This window comes from Oreochromis aureus, linkage group 1, assembly GCF_013358895.1.
Source record: "Oreochromis aureus strain Israel breed Guangdong linkage group 1, ZZ_aureus, whole genome shotgun sequence".
NCBI classification, from domain to species: Eukaryota; Metazoa; Chordata; class Actinopteri; order Cichliformes; family Cichlidae; genus Oreochromis; species Oreochromis aureus.
In genome coordinates this window covers 24,120,709-24,136,415 of record NC_052942.1, presented here as the reverse complement: position 1 = coordinate 24,136,415, position 15,707 = coordinate 24,120,709, and the positions used below count along the sequence as shown (strand labels likewise).

General features: G+C 38.0%; 2 protein-coding genes across 3 annotated transcripts; one reads left to right on the top strand and one right to left on the bottom strand.

The window, feature by feature from the left end:
* Positions 1 to 12: 12 nt before the first annotated feature.
* On the bottom strand, positions 13 to 6,283 carry LOC116335741 (transcription factor E2F5-like). 2 transcript variants are annotated; one of them, XM_031759492.2, is made up of 10 exons: positions 6,033 to 6,283; positions 5,445 to 5,611; positions 3,737 to 3,846; positions 3,470 to 3,625; positions 2,459 to 2,502; positions 2,226 to 2,290; positions 1,914 to 2,124; positions 1,402 to 1,449; positions 1,273 to 1,317; positions 13 to 1,139 (listed from the first exon to the last, which is right to left on the bottom strand). In XM_031759492.2, the coding sequence occupies exons 2-10, from the start codon at positions 5,601 to 5,603 to the stop codon at positions 1,054 to 1,056; spliced, it is 924 nt and encodes a 307-aa protein (XP_031615352.1). In that variant the 5' UTR covers positions 5,604 to 5,611; positions 6,033 to 6,283; the 3' UTR covers positions 13 to 1,053. The 2 variants fall into 2 exon arrangements, with proteins under 2 accessions (XP_031615352.1, XP_031615351.1); XM_031759491.2 differs by having other exon boundaries at positions 5,445 to 5,608; positions 6,033 to 6,282.
* A 3,752-nt stretch (positions 6,284 to 10,035) lies between these two features.
* si:ch211-122f10.4 (cathepsin A-like) lies at positions 10,036 to 15,448 on the top strand. Its single transcript, XM_031758007.2, has 11 exons — positions 10,036 to 10,339; positions 11,569 to 11,680; positions 11,766 to 11,903; positions 11,997 to 12,155; positions 12,271 to 12,362; positions 12,649 to 12,733; positions 12,825 to 12,977; positions 13,060 to 13,205; positions 14,248 to 14,410; positions 14,492 to 14,581; positions 14,666 to 15,448. Exons 1-11 carry the CDS (start codon positions 10,170 to 10,172, stop codon positions 14,747 to 14,749), a joined length of 1,392 nt encoding a protein of 463 aa, XP_031613867.1. The 5' UTR covers positions 10,036 to 10,169; the 3' UTR covers positions 14,750 to 15,448.
* Positions 15,449 to 15,707: the final 259 nt, after the last annotated feature.

Genomic DNA, 15,707 nt, shown 5'->3' with positions numbered 1-15,707 from the left:
TGCATCTAGAGCTTCAGTTGATTGACTGATCTACTAATCAGGAATAGTTTTAATGACATATTAAGGAAGGGAAACGGGAAGAAAAGGCTGAGGGACATCAAGCTGTCCAAGAACTAGACCAGAAAATAGTCAATCAATTAGCAAAAGGACTTAAGGAGTGATGCATCCAAAGTTGACATTCGTGGTTTAAATCAATATGTATGGCGATTAGAAAAGAAATACAATAGTGAGTGTTTTAAGTCATCGAAAACGGTGGAGGCTCCGTCATGGTTTGGGACCACATTTCATCGATTGGTATCAGTGTTGTACTGTTACCATTTCCAATTTTTCTAGAAAATACAAAAACTTTTTGCATAATTTTATTGTTGTTATGTCTTAAAAGTTAAATACAAATCATTATTTAAAAAGAGAATATTCACTTTTGAACATAGGGCTGAGTTCCAGATAAAACACTGGGTACACTTACACCCATCTAAAAAGCTTATCCAAATCATGGTCACAGGTCCCAGCGAGGCGAGAGGTAGTCAATCATCAGGCCAACACAGAGACAGATTTAACACTCACACTCATAACAGTGGCTAGTTTAGCCAGGTAATCTAGGCACCAGTCACCATTTAACCTAGCATGTCTTTGGACTGTTGGAGACATCAGCATACCAAGAAAAAACCCACACCCCACACAAAAGGCTGGATTCAAACCCAGGACCTTCCTGTTGTGAGTCAACAGGGCTAACTGCTGTGACTCTAGGCCACCTGTTGTGCTTTTACATGGAGCCTAAAATTCTGGTAGCAATTGGCTTAAAAGCTGAAATGCTTGACAGTTCAACCAGAATACAAATACTTTAACTCTGACTGTGCTCTTTCTGTGCACGCCCTTTGCTTCCAAATTCAAACTCTTGGACACTTTACATCAACACAACAACAGCGCTGAAAACATAAATATGAATCTTCAGGAAGCTCAAGAAGAATACTGCACGTTCGCCAAGGTCCCACGGTTCTGATTAAATGCATTTCATCACAAACCAGTGTTTAAAATCACACCCAATTATAAACATTAGCTCATGTAACCACAGGCTTTGAGCATGGGGATGTCAAAGAGGTCACAGATGCCTTCTCTCTCGTCCAGATCACAGGTGTAATCTTGTTTAGATGAGGGATGGAGACAAACGGAGCAGAGGAGAAAAAACTGTTAGGCAGATGTAAACGTGTAATTACCACATTCAATATGCAATAATCGTTAATAACTTTATAAAGATAAATAAAATGTGCTTACCTTCAGAGGCCAAGAGCTGTGTGATTAGATTCGTATTTAATATTCCTACAAAAAGAAAAACAAACCAGACACTAATTTACAGTAAAATTATCTGACTTTAGTGTTTTTAAGAGCGAAGACCGGCACTACCTCTGGGCGGCACTGTTTGGTCCTGACGTTGGTTCGATGGATCCGGCGCTGGAAAAAAGATTTTTTTGAACCAACTGTGAGCATGAAAATGTAGATATGTTAAATGTAAAGTCTGCATAAGGATGAAAGAAGGAACAGCCTGTCTGTATCATTTCCTCCTTTAATATTTAACAATACCATTGGTCACACAGCTTATTTAACTAAGCATTAAATCCACTTTTTCATGTTAGAATATTATGTGCTTTTTTTAAAATTAACTGATTCCAGTCACATGGGGGAAAACAGTAAAGACTGTGGCACGATCAAAAGTGGTTGCTTCAAACACCAAGTCTGCCACCATGCAGGGTCAGCTATCATCCTCATCATCATCATCATCATCTACAGCAGTTTGTTGCCTTTTAAAAGTTAACAAACTGTTGGATGAATATTAAAAGGCGTGGAACTCATAAAATGAAGGGTTTTTGTTTTCATTTCTCTTTCAGTGGTGTATCCAGGAAAGATAACCGACTCACTTTTGGATTCATCAGTTTTGTTACTGACTTTACTGTTTTCTTCTCGCCAGGCAGACAGAGCTAAGCTGGCGCTCTGTAAAATTTCTTCTGCTGGTGGGACTGGAAGTACAACAGGAGCAGAGCTGACGGAGCATTTGTTTAGAAGGACGACATCTATGGGACCTCTGACGCTTTTCAGATGGATCTGGTACCTTGCCGGGCAGTTCTGGACCTGTACAAAGGAGATGCAAGCACACATAAATCACCCCCATCTGAATTAAGGGCAGCAGCGGGAGTATAAACTACAGTCGCTTTCAGTGATGCATATCTTACAGCTTTGGGAATGGGGACATCTAGCTGTGTGCCAGGTGGTGCTTGCACTGCTAAAAGTGTGTGGCCTGAGAAGAAACAAGATGCAGACAAGTCAAAATATGATTTATATGCATTTATTCCAAAGAGCAGAAAGCACCATCTCAGGCTCACTGACTCTCTACTTGATTTTTTTTAACTATATAAAAATATACTGAAGAAAGAGTAATTGCTGGAAAAGAGGGATTATACATCACCACAAAAGCAGTTGCAGATATCTTCATGATTCACATATGACAGAGTTGATCTGAGTTAAGGTTCAACCTAAAATATTTTGCTATTCAGAAAAGAGATGTGATGGATTGTTGCACAGCATCTTGTGTAATGGCACAAATGCAAATGCAGCGTATCTGTCACAGAAACACATTAAATCTCATCAAATCTGCTAAAAATAATATCCAATATCTCATTTTCAGTTAAAGCTGGAAGGATAAAACATTTAGTACAAATACACATAATTCTGTTCCTACGTTGTCGTAAACAGAAGTAAATACATACATGCATGCACGCACGCCCACGGACTACACTACAACTTTGATGTTTTTATTACAACATGCTAACATCAGCTTGTCTTTTGGAAATCCTCAGTAATGACATCGGTATTGTTTTCATAGATCATTTGTACTGCTGTCAGGATTGTTAACATGGAAATCTAGTGTAGTATATTAATCGTATTTGTGTCATTGTGAAGTCATATAATGGTTTATTGAAAAAATAATGTTTTAAAGAGCTCAAAAAACAAAGTGCTTACGCACCTCAATGACTAAGACATTGCCCCTAAAGTTTGGAGATGATTCAATGGAACCTAAAGCTTTTTCCTAATTTAAGTGACCCTGACCTTTGACCTTGAAGCATTAAATACTAAAATGATGTATTTTATTGTCTTTACCCAAATGATTGCAGCAGAATTGGCTGAAATCTTTGGCTTCTAGGAGCTGTGAGAACTTCCATCCTTTCGTGATCTGTTACTCGATATGATTTCACAAAAAGTTTTTACTCATTTTCACATTTGGTGTGACCTTTACCTCGACCCTGTTTTTACCTAAATGCAATCAGCATTTTAAAAAGATATCTTGAAAACTAAAGGCTCGGCTGCTAACAAACAAACAAACAGAAGCAATTACATACTCCCTCCCTTTGAGGGGGAGAATAATGACTGAGCACTGTTGGAAACCAATGTGTTCAACAGTTATTAGAGAAAAGGATATTTTCTGCAGTCTTCTGTTATATTCTTGATGCTCTGTTCGACCCAGCGTTTCTGCTGGTCCAAAACACGTTCCATTTGCTCCAAGTCCTTCACCTCAGACTTTAACTTCACCAGTCTATTGGCTAACAGCTGTGTATTCTCTCCCAACGTGTTGCCTCTTATTCGTGGGGAAAATAAAAGAGAACATGTTAACTTTTACCATTATTTATGTTTTGCTTCACATTCGTGACATACGTGCATGCACACAAGAGAAGAGTTAAAAACTCACATCCACTTTATGGTGCTCTTGGATATTTTCATAATCAGGCCGATGCCCTCCAGTACATTTGTGATGTCGTAGATTCGCCTCTTCTGTCCAACAGCCAGAGCCCTGACCGCCTGAAACAACAGGGGGAAAAAAAAGATGCTTTTTCTACCCCAGCCTCCGTGTCTGACACACACACACAGCAGTTATTCAAAGACAATGCATCAGACCTACACTAACACCCCAGATGTGCTCTAGTTCTGTACTGTCAGCTGGCCTCTTTAGGGGTGAACAAAGTTGATCATCTGCCTCCGTCTCACTCTGTCTCTTCACACCAGTCGCAATGTACTCCTTCTTAGTTTTTACACTCACAATGTTAACAAAATCAAGCTGCTGTTCTTGTGGGGTTTAATGCACTTATTTATTTCCTTAAGCAAAAGCTTTTGCTTAACAAATGAAGTGTAATTTTTAAATGTATGCCAAAATGTAGCCAGAACAATCCATGGACTTTAAATCAGAGAAAACATCTTAAAGAACTTTAAAGAAATCGAACTCTAAACCCACACATGGGGAAAGGACATCCCGAGGCCCCACAGATCATGCCAAATAAGGGCTGCTGCATGCTAAAACAAAAACAAAACAAAGCCCAAAAATAAATAAATAAATAAATAAATGAATCAGTAAGTGTAAAACTCGTGCTTAGAAATCTCAAGATGCAGTGTGTTTTTATTGCTATTTAACATGGTTTCAATCCAGTTTGCTTCATTAGTGACCGATGCAGTGGTGCATATCAAAAAAATGGCAACATGCAGACTAATTTAAATGTTTATTTAGCATGTTAGATGAATGATGTAATGTTTTCATTCTAACCTGTAACAATGTGTCAATTCAGCTATGCAGTGTGTGGTCCTGTGTGTTTGGCTAAGCTAGTATGGCTCTCTTAATATAAGAAGCAGAAGCACTTACAGAAGATCTGCATGTACAGTAACCAGATGATGATAGTATGTAGTAAAGTGTGACCGGTCGCCCCCTTGTGAGCCTTGAAGGTACTGCAGTTTATTTACAATAAATACTTTGTTCTTTTTTTTAAATCAGTTAACTGAAATTATTCTTATAAGATTTTAAAAATATAATGATATATTAATCTAAAATTTTAAAAGTCTATAACCTACAGGACAAGACTCATTCTATCCCAAATCATCACATGTAAAGTAAAACATGTAGAACATTTTTAACTTCAAATTTTTCGTCACAAAAATGGAGAAAATGCTGTTTTCATGCTAAAATCATCCTGGATTGAAAAAATATCAAGTTGTACCACAAAAAGAAACATAGCATAATCGGAATAAAACAAAATCAAAAGTTTCCAGATGATGCTCTAAATATAACTTAGAGAATAATTTTATTAAATATGCACATTTTTCGATTTTGAGACCCACTGTGTTTACATTTTAAAAAGTAAAGTTAAGTATTTTCTGTGCTTCCCTCATTTATGACCTCTGTGTTCCTAAATCTCTTGATGAAGGATCGGGTCAACCAGTAAATCCTCTGAGGACCAAAATGAAGTAATGAAAACACAAAGGAAAACTAGGCCACGGAGGCCTGAAGTTTAAAAATGGCGGGCATACAGTATAAAGTAGCACAAATTTAAAGTTTCAAAGCTATAAGATACTGTACAACACACGTATAAGTGCTGGCCTAGGTGTTTACTGTACTGTGTGGGCTCACTTACGTCTCTCAGGTCCAGCTCACCGGTTTCAGACTCTTGCAGTAACTGGACAAACTTCGTGGTGAGCACATGAAGACTCCTCAGACTCCTCTTGTATTTGGGGTTTTGTTCTGGCATGCTGGTGTCTTCGTCCGGGCTGTGTGGGCTATCTTCAAGATCCATAGCTACTGCTGGGCAGGAACACAAGAAAAAAAATGAACCCGAGATGGGGCCTCTCCGATCTTTGAATGAGCCCGCCTCACACAGCCGCAGATTTCTCTTCGAAATAAAATATTCTCAGTGTTTTCCGTGTATGCTCTCTGCCGTTGCTTTGTCAGGTTTTCAGGTATATATTGTGTAAATAAGCGCTTTGGCTAATCGATAATGTCGAGCTCTTTATATTTACATTCACCAGCTCACCGCTACCTGGGGCCGATTTATTATGAAAAGATTGTATCGGAAATGCTTAAATTTGTTTAGCTTTTCACTCGAAAGAGCTGTTCAGGAGGTTTAGTTTATCCTGCAAACTGGTAAAACCCTTTAGTTTTTCTAAAGATCACTTCCACACGAACACAAAGAGCGACGAGCGTAAGACAAAACAACTGTGTTTACCTTGATGGCTGGAGGAAGTAGCAGCGCAGATTTGCTAACGTTAGCAAGCCCAACAACGACAGCTGATTTCAGTGTTTAAACTGAGACAAAGGTTTTGGCGGACAAGTAAATATATTCGTTCTTAACCTCTAATGTAAACACAGTATTTACATGGTAAACAGCACCGCGCTAACTCTACTAACACACTCCACTCCCAACTGTTTAGGCGCGGAGCTTTCCGGTAGCTGCATTTACCTGCCTTCACAATAAAACCTAACCATTCGACCGACCAAAATAAAATCACCTCACATTAAAATATCAGTCTGGTCGGACAGCCAAAAGCTGTGAATCACTGACAAAAGTAGGTTTTCTGCGACTTTATCCTCGTGTGAAAAAGAGTGTAAAATTTAGATCTGTTTTTGTTTTGTTTTTAAAAACGTGTTTTCATTTAGCAAATTTCTTTATTTTCATTTAAAGATAAATTTACAAGCAACAGAGCAACAATGTGGACAGTACGCTGGTATAATGGAAAAGATGTCCGTAACATTTCATGGAAAACAAGCACATAATAAGTAATAATAAGTGAAAGTTTGCTGAATATCAATTTATTTAAATCTTTAAAATGACCTATTTTTAAATCTTTAAAATTTTCTTTTATATTGAGTAAAGCATATAAAAACATTTATCATCTATGCATATTAATGTGCTATATAAGCGCGACATGCTGCACACAATTCATCACAAGCTTGTAAATGATTTATCTTTAAATCTGCAGCAAAATCATATATGGAGGTTATAGACAATTATTAAGTACTGTAAAGTAATGTTTATACTTGCTGTTGCTTTATTAAAGATATGTTGACAAGAAGAAAAATTATTGTAGTCAAGCGATCTTTATACGTACATATGTGCTGTAAATAATAAGATCATATGATAAAAAGATATTCTCAGTAATTTAAAGACTTATTTTAATTTTTTTTTTAAACTGTGACAAAAATTCTGAATGGTTGTTTAAAGTGGCTGCAGACAGGTACAAACCCATTCCTTGTCACACTCCAGTCTGCCAAAAAAGTAAAATAAAATAGTATTAAATTTTTAATATTTATTTTTTAATAAAACCTGAAAAAAACATTTAGTATTTAAAATTGGTATTAGTGGAAATGCAAATCTGTTGCATCATAACTTGAAGGGTATTTGCATTTTTCTGTTAAATACAACAATTTATATTCAGTGATTGGAACCTGTGTTGACTTTGTAACTACAGCCAGCTTCATATCGTGAACACGGGTCCATATAAATGTATATAAATGTATATTATTTACATTTTTATGAGTAAATAAGTAATTATATCCAGGAAATAATTATTTACAATTATTTACTGGATAATAATATTGTGTTACACAGATTAACCCAGATTTGTAATTTGAGAATGATAAAAATCTTTTTGAACAGAGTCATGGAAGATATAGTAGCGCTAAAATCCAGAAACCTGGTCATGTTCCTTATCTTTATAGGGATCAAATGTCCCACTAAGGACTGTTTTCTGATTAGGGACTGTTATCAGAAACTGCACAGGATTCCCTTGTACCCCTTTACTGCTACAGCCATGTTTTACATTTTGATCAGCTCTAATTTGCAGAACCCCGCACAGCAGCTTTTACTCTGTGGGAGTCAATTTCAATTTATATGTTTTGGTCAACCAAAATGTCTCTGCTGGGAATCCTTTGACAGAGAGTTGTCATTTAACTCATCTACTCTATTTCTACGATCCTGAAATGGATCCAGGCACTTATCTGAGTTTGAAGCATTTATTTAATACAACAAACATAAAAACTGCATGTGCAAAAGTCACCACTCTAAACTGATCACACTGTGTCCCAAACTCTGGGTTTAAAAAGCTTTAACTTCATTGAACTTCCACTTTTACCAGCATTTTTCCTCTTCTTTTTCTTCTTCTTTCACTGCTTCCTTTTGGGGTCACCACAGATAATCATCTGCCTCCTCTGCCATCCTCTTCTGTCACACCAACCCTTTGCACGTCCTCCTTTACGATATCCACAAATCTTATCTGAGGTGTTCCTGTTTTCCTCCTGCCTGGCAGCTCCATATTCAACATCCCTCTGATGTATTAATTTTTTCTAATCTTGTTCATCTTGGCCACTCCCAATGAACATCTAAGCATCATCAACACTGCCACCTCCAGTTCAGCCTCCTGTCTTTATGGCAGTACAAAACCACACGATACTATGAGGGGCCGTACAAGCCAAAATTCATTCTTTCACTCTCACACACATACATTCTTCTTTCACATACATATACTTTCACTCTCACATAGTTTTATTTTAATTTTTATATTTAGATATTTTTATTCTCATGTTTACACATATTTAACACACACATTGCAATATTGTGCTCTCTTATACATGTATTTTAATGTACATATTTACAAATTTTCACTCTAAAATACATGCATTTTCTTTTATGCATTCCTACATTTTGCTCTCATTTACATGCATTCAATATGCATTTAATCTTACAAATAATATATGTATGTAAGAAGAGAATGCATGCATGTCTGAAGAAAATATGTGTATGCAAGGGTAAAGGATAAACACTGGGATTGTATGTATATATGAGTATAGGAGTACAAATATATATGTGTTGAAAGGTAAAGGGTATGTATATATATATGACTAGAAAGGGCTGCACCTGCAAGGAGAATAAATATATGTCAGCATAAAAATATGTAGCATTTAGAAAAATAGAATACATGTGTGTGAAAGGAAGATTAATGGATGTATGTGAGAGTGAATATACATGGATATGAAATAAGAATAAAGGTGTGCGAGATGACAATATATGTATGTGAGAGTGAAAATATATGTATGTATGTATGTGAGAGTGACAATACATGTGCCTGAAAGAAGAATATATGTATGTGAGAGTGAAAGAATGAATTTTGGCTTGTACGGCCCCTCATAGTATCGTGTGGTTTTGTACTGCCATAAAGACAGGAGGCTGAACTGGAGGTGGCAGTGTTGATGATGCTTAGATGTTCATTGGGAGTGGCCAAGATGAACAAGATTACATCACTGTAGGCCTCACTAATATCCCATAAACCTCCCCTCTCACTCTTCTGTCCTCACAAAGAACCCCTGACACTCGTCTTCACCAGCTCCAACACTCTCTTTTGTTGTCACTGTTGCTGCTTTGGATATTGAGTACTATCGACCCGATTCTTTTGTCCTCAGGCTTGATAGTGAAGACGCAAACTCAGTGTATTCAAAATATATACTTTAGTCAACAAAACCTTCCGGAAGGGAGATGTGCACAGCGCGAAGCCTCCTGCAAAATCTAATGCATTACCGACACGATGAGTGTGATATACTCTACACCCCCGCTCCCCACGTCTGGCACTCACGACCCGAAGGTCGTCTCCTGTTGTTATCATCTAGCAGCACAAACATGAACGAGACTCTCTGGAAAGTCTGCACTAAAGATCCTGTTTATCACAGTTTCATGTCGCCAAGCCGTCTAATGACCTAAAAGACAGTGTATAAACCCTCAAAGCTGGCCTTTAATATTACTTTAATATATACTTTAATATATACTTAGCAAATAGGCACTTGGATTATATTTTATAACAGTACTACTAAAACTAAATATAACAAAATGAAAGTAACCAGGAATCGTTTTAGCCTTTGTCTGATTTGTCATACTGAGGCGTATATGGGATGTCTACTGCATTCAAAAAGTTACATTTTTATTATTATAACTACTCGGATAAATAGAGAATGTCCTTTATTTACAAAAAATTAACAAAGAAAAAGCTAGCAGTGAAACTACTAAAAACTAAAAGTTAGTTTAGTTTTTGAACAATAAAAAGTAAAACTGAAAACGAAACTAAAAACTTTAAAAAAAACCCCCCAACAACTGTAATTTAAATTCTTCACACCTGTTTCTAAACTTCAATATTTGTGTTCGACAGCGCCATGTGAGTCACGTGACCCACACCGCCAGTCATATGACGTTCAGTTTCACGCGGAGCTGTAATTGAGGAAGTTGAAGTGAACGCTTCTTCTTCCTCTTTCCTCGCCGAGCGCAGGGACTTATTTTCGGGGTTCGTTTGGTGTTTGAGACGTGACCCAGGCTTCAGCCATGCTCGGTGGAGGTTTGCTGCTGTGTTTGCTGGCCGTGTTTCCGCTCGGCTCGCGGGCTGAGTACCCTCCGGACGAAGTGACGCATTTGCCCGGAATGACGTTCAAACCGAACTACCGACAGTGGTCAGGATACCTGCAGGCACGGCCTGGAAAGTTTCTCCATTACTGGTAAGAACCGGTGGTAAATGCGCCAGAAACGTTGTCAGAGCACGTCAGGCTGCCCACACTGCGGTGGTTTCTGTGTGCAAATGCAGTATATATACACTTCTATTTCTTTATAATGAGGCACGCAAAGCTTTCTTTTTAACCCCCCACACAGAATATAAACAACTATAAAGCAAACTTTTACCTCTTATACTAAAAATCTGCAATGGGAGCCAGATTAAATTTTAAGTTTAGAGCCCAAATGTAAAAAAAAGAAAAAAAAAATCTGCTCATGTCACCGTTTATAATAATATTAATTACAACAAAGTCCTTGACGTTCTTCCCACTAATACAGAGTCTAGTAATTACCCCTGAGTGCATATGGACAAAAGTATTGGGCCACCTACATAATAAACCTATAAATAGGTTTCCCCTAAACCCCTCTGCAGGTGTGTTACGGCTTTCAGTCTTCCTGTAGCATTTTGGAGTGTGTCTGTGGGGAATTTTTGCCCATTCATCTAGAAGAGCTTTTGTAAGGTCAGACACTGTTGCTGGAGGAGATGACCTGGCTCATTGTCTCAGTTCTAGTTCATCCCTAAGGTGCTCTGTGGGGTTGAGGTCAGAGCTCTGTGCAGGCCTTACCTTTCTGGACTTTGGTTTGCTATCCTGCAACAGAAAAGGGCCTTCACCAAACTGTGCCTACAAAGTTGTCTAAAATGTCTTGGAATGCTGAAGCATTCACTGGAACTAAAGGGCCCCACAACAATCCCATAAAACAATGCCGTTACATTATTGGATTCAATAACTAAGAGGTACACCTAAATGCTTCTGTTGCTTTTGTCCACATGATGCATTTCCTTATGTAGTTCATGTAAGCCTAGTAAACATGATTTCATGTTTGCAGCAGCACCTTATGTTATCCTGAATCAGAAAGACAAACCAGTTGAGCAGGTTTCTTGAACTTAAATACCAAATCACTGAGGAACTTCAAGAAAAGCTCTAGATCATGGGTTTTGCTGCAAACAAACAAAACTGTCCTTGTGGTTCTAGCTTGGGTCTTATCTGGTGTATGAGTGGTGTTTTCTGAGCTCAATTATTGTATTGGCTCTCAGGTTAAAGTGCATTGGAGCACTTGGTCCTTATTATACTCGTTCTTGCCTGCAGATCTGCTTTCACTATTCACAAGAGATTATCTAGTTATTTGGAATGAGTAACTTTGAGTTTGTGATATCTTGTGTCCTGATTTCCTGCAGGTTTGTAACTTCTCAGAGGGACCCCGTCAAAGACCCTCTGGTGCTCTGGTTGAACGGAGGCCCTGGCTGCAGCTCGCTGGATGGGTTCCTATCAGAGAATGGACCATTTCATGTGAGTGTGCTCACTGTGTGCATAACTACACTTGTGCACTGAGTAAAGTGGATTTCAATAGAAAAGTGTTGACTCTGATTTTCAGGTAAATGATGATGGGGCTACGCTTTACGAGAACAAATTCAGCTGGAACAAGATTGCCAATGTGCTGTATGTTGAGTCTCCTGCAGGTGTGGGATATTCCTACTCTGATGATGAGAAATATGCAACTGATGATGACCAGGTGAGCTCAGTGTGTTAAATAACCAATGCAGATCTTTATAAAGGAAGAAAAGGTGACTGTGAAATGTGAAAACATGTGAAATGTTTATCATAGGTTGCCCAAGATAATTACAAAGCCCTGCAGAATTTCTTCTCCAAGTTCCCAAACTTCACTCAGAACGAGTTCTTCATCTTCGGGGAGAGCTACGGTGGAATTTATGCGCCAACACTCAGCCTCCTTGTGGCCACGGGAAAAGCCAAAATAAACTTTAAGGTAAGACGCTTCATCTGCCTCATTTCCTTAATGTAGTTTCATGATGAAGGAGAAGCTGTTCCTCTATATTGTGCCCACTGACGTGGTTTAAAGTGACACGTTTGCTTGTACCCAGGGCTTTGCAGTGGGAAATGGCCTCAGCAGCTTTAATCTCAATGACCAGTCATTGATCTACTTTGGTTACTACCACGGCCTCTTTGGAGAAGAGTAAGTTTTGCCAAGGTTTCTTGTTTTATTATGAAGGAATGGCTTTAAAAAGAAATGGTGTTTATTGTTTGCATGCTCCATTACACACAAGATGAATTCTCTTGAGTTGCTACATAAAAATATATCTGATCACTTAGGTTGTTTTTCCTATTAAAGTCAGGAGCTGGGAAGCATATCATTTTTACATTTTAATATCGTTCGTCATATAAAAATATGACAGAAGTAATCTGCCTTCAAGTTAAGAGATCATTTGCACAGAGCTGATGCAGAGCTGTTTCTTGTGCAGTTTGTGGCGTGACCTGAACATAAATTGCTGTAAGGATGGAACCTGCAACTTCTACAACTCCAGTTCTGAGACATGCACGATACTGGTAACGTATTCACTGTTGCCTTAATCAACTGGGAATTTCTCATGTTGACTTAAGAGTCTTTCAGACATATACTTCTTTGTCTCCTTTAAAGATAAAAGTGGCCTTTGGTCTCATCTATAATAGTGGACTTAATGAGTATGCCCTTTACTTGGATTGTGAGGGTCAGAGAAGATCCAGTAGAGTCTATGAGAGGACTATGAGTCTTCTGTTTAGGAACTACAGGAGTCACCCACATACACACAAGGTAACCCTCCAAAAACACGTTTTCGTGCACTCCATGTCTGTGTTTTACTTGTCCTGGGTGTTAATGATGGTGTTTACTGAAGTTTTCAGTACAGAGAAGTTCCTCCACCACTCTGGGTGAAGTCCCACCCTGTATCAACAGCACAGCCCAGATGAACTGGCTGAACAGAGGCGACGTGAGGAAAGCGTTGCACATTCCGGCTATCCTGCCTCCCTGGGATATCTGCAGGTATGGCAAATAATGAAATCTTCTGGTTATTGCAAAATTGGTGATAAATAATGTTATGTGTGCACCTCAAGTCCTCTTTGTTGCAGTTTTACTGAAGATATAAGTTGATGATGTTGCAGTGCTTTTTTTTTTTTTTTTTAAACACTGAAATTGGCCAAAGTTTGAAACACTAAGGTGACTGTAAGTGTGAGCAGAAAGCTCAAGCTTCACCCTCCTTCCAACATTTTTTTTTTATCCTCCATTTTTTGCATTGAGCCAATGCCAGCAAATCACTGATGACTACAAAGGTATGCCCCATCCACAAAGCAGCAGCAGTATAGCTCACAAGCATTTGGAGCTGCCCCTCACCTGGCTTCCTGAAACTGGCCAGTCAGAAGAAAATGACTCTTAGGGGAAAACAAGTTCTTACAGACCGAATTTAATGGTTGGTTTTTAAAGTCTGTGAATCATATATGTAGATTTAAGCCCAAGGTTTAGTCCCAAAACAAAGAATACATGGTGGGAAACAGTAAAGTAGTTCCTCCTTTAAATGCAAAATTGTGTCCTGCAAGGACTACGTTGAGGTAATCTGTTTAGTTAGTGTAAGTACAAAGAAGTCCTGTTTTAAAGTATAGCACCCTGTTTGTTGTGTAAAGATTAAAAAAATATCAGTATTGTCTGCTCACCAGTGTCCAGTACACATAAAAACAAACTACATTTGTCAATAATTCACAAATTAGAGAAACAGCCTTACTGTGTTACTGTGTTAGACAAAACGGGCAAATATGGATGTTGGTTTAAAACATGCATTCATGTTTGCATTGCTGGTTTTGGTTTTGTGTTGTTTTGTTTTTTGTTATATGTATCAAAACATAAATATATCTTTGTACAGGTAACCCTATCAAAGCAGCTGTATTGAATTTTCTTTTTTCTTTTTTTTTCTTTTTTTTTTAATTCACAAAATCTCCCAGAAGTTCCAAAAAACAGTAATTGTGATTATTGCGTGAATGATTGTCATTAGCGTCGTGTGATTTGCATGATGATAAGTATGTATTTGTTGCAGTGATAAAGTTGGATCGCAGTACAACGTGCTGTATGCAACAATGAAGGACGTGTACCTGAAGCTGCTCTCTCTGGGCCTCCGTGCGCTCGTCTATAACGGAGACACCGACATGGCCTGCAACTTTCTGGGTGACCAGTGGTTTGTGGAGGATCTTGGCTTGAAGGTAGCTTTAATTCTACATTCATAAATTATACTTTTTCACACCAACGGCAGGCACTTCTTAATTGTACTAAAATGTTCTTAGGCAACCACTAAATACCAAACCTGGATTCATGAGGACCAAATTGCTGGCTTTTATCAGATGTTTGGAAACATCACTTTTCTGACTGTTAAGGTAAGCATTAATGCTTTTGCATTGTCGGTTTGCTTTATGTGGAGATGTCGCAGTTACTCAAAATACTGCTTTGATCTGTTTCAGGGTGCAGGTCACATGGTTCCTCAGTGGGCTCCAGGTCCAGCTCTCCACATGTTTCAATCTTTCATAACAAATTCCCCTTACTGAGTCGGAGAATGTACTTTTTCTTTGTTGTTGTTGTTCTCAGGGAAATAAATTTGAGATGTAAAAATGACTCTTTGGTATTGCACTTGCACCCTTTTAATAGGTCAAGACTGTCAGCCTGGCTCTTGACAGAACAAATGGAGAACACTTTTTGGGGGGGGGCGTGCCCAAAAGTTTAATTCATCAAATTAATCAAGGAATGAATAACCCATAGTTATTAAATGGTTATAACCGCTTTGCCCTCAATCTCAGCTTTTATGGGTGAAATTTGTGTTCATTTAGATTGAAGCTAACAGCTGATTTGGTCACAAACCCTCTGCTTGGCTCCAAAGCTACTTGCTCAGCTTGTTCGTGTGTATTTTTTACCATTTTTGTCAGTAAATTCGGGAGCTACTTGTGTGTAAAAGAAACATCTGCATCCCGTGGTTTCTGCAAAGCTTCTTCTCATTGACTCAGACAGATCTGAGTCCAGATATTTGATGCTGAACTTTATATACTTTTATAAAAGTATTGTCTGTGACACTTATGTAAATGTTTGTTTTGTTTGTTTTTTCATCCTTATGGTTGACGTGTTAATAAAATAACAATATAAAGGATTTAAAAAAAAAAAAATGTTTGGACTGATGATGCCAAACTCCGATCAAAAACTGTAATTCGATGAAATGAATTCAATGTCTTTTATTAAATTTTTTGTTCAACTCATGAGATTTGAGCAGTCCACATTTATTCACATGCTTTAATTGCACTTCATTTATTGAAGTAGCATTGAATGTTCACTACAATATTTCTACCAAATCTTCCCATTAACATATTTAAGTCACTTTTATGAGACAACAGGGACATGATTGTGATTAGCAAATGCTTTGTTAATCAGTGGCGTAATTGCAGCTGATCATCGATAAATTAAGTCTGACACACAAGTTAAAGCACCAAACCATAAAAAAACAATGATCATAACAAT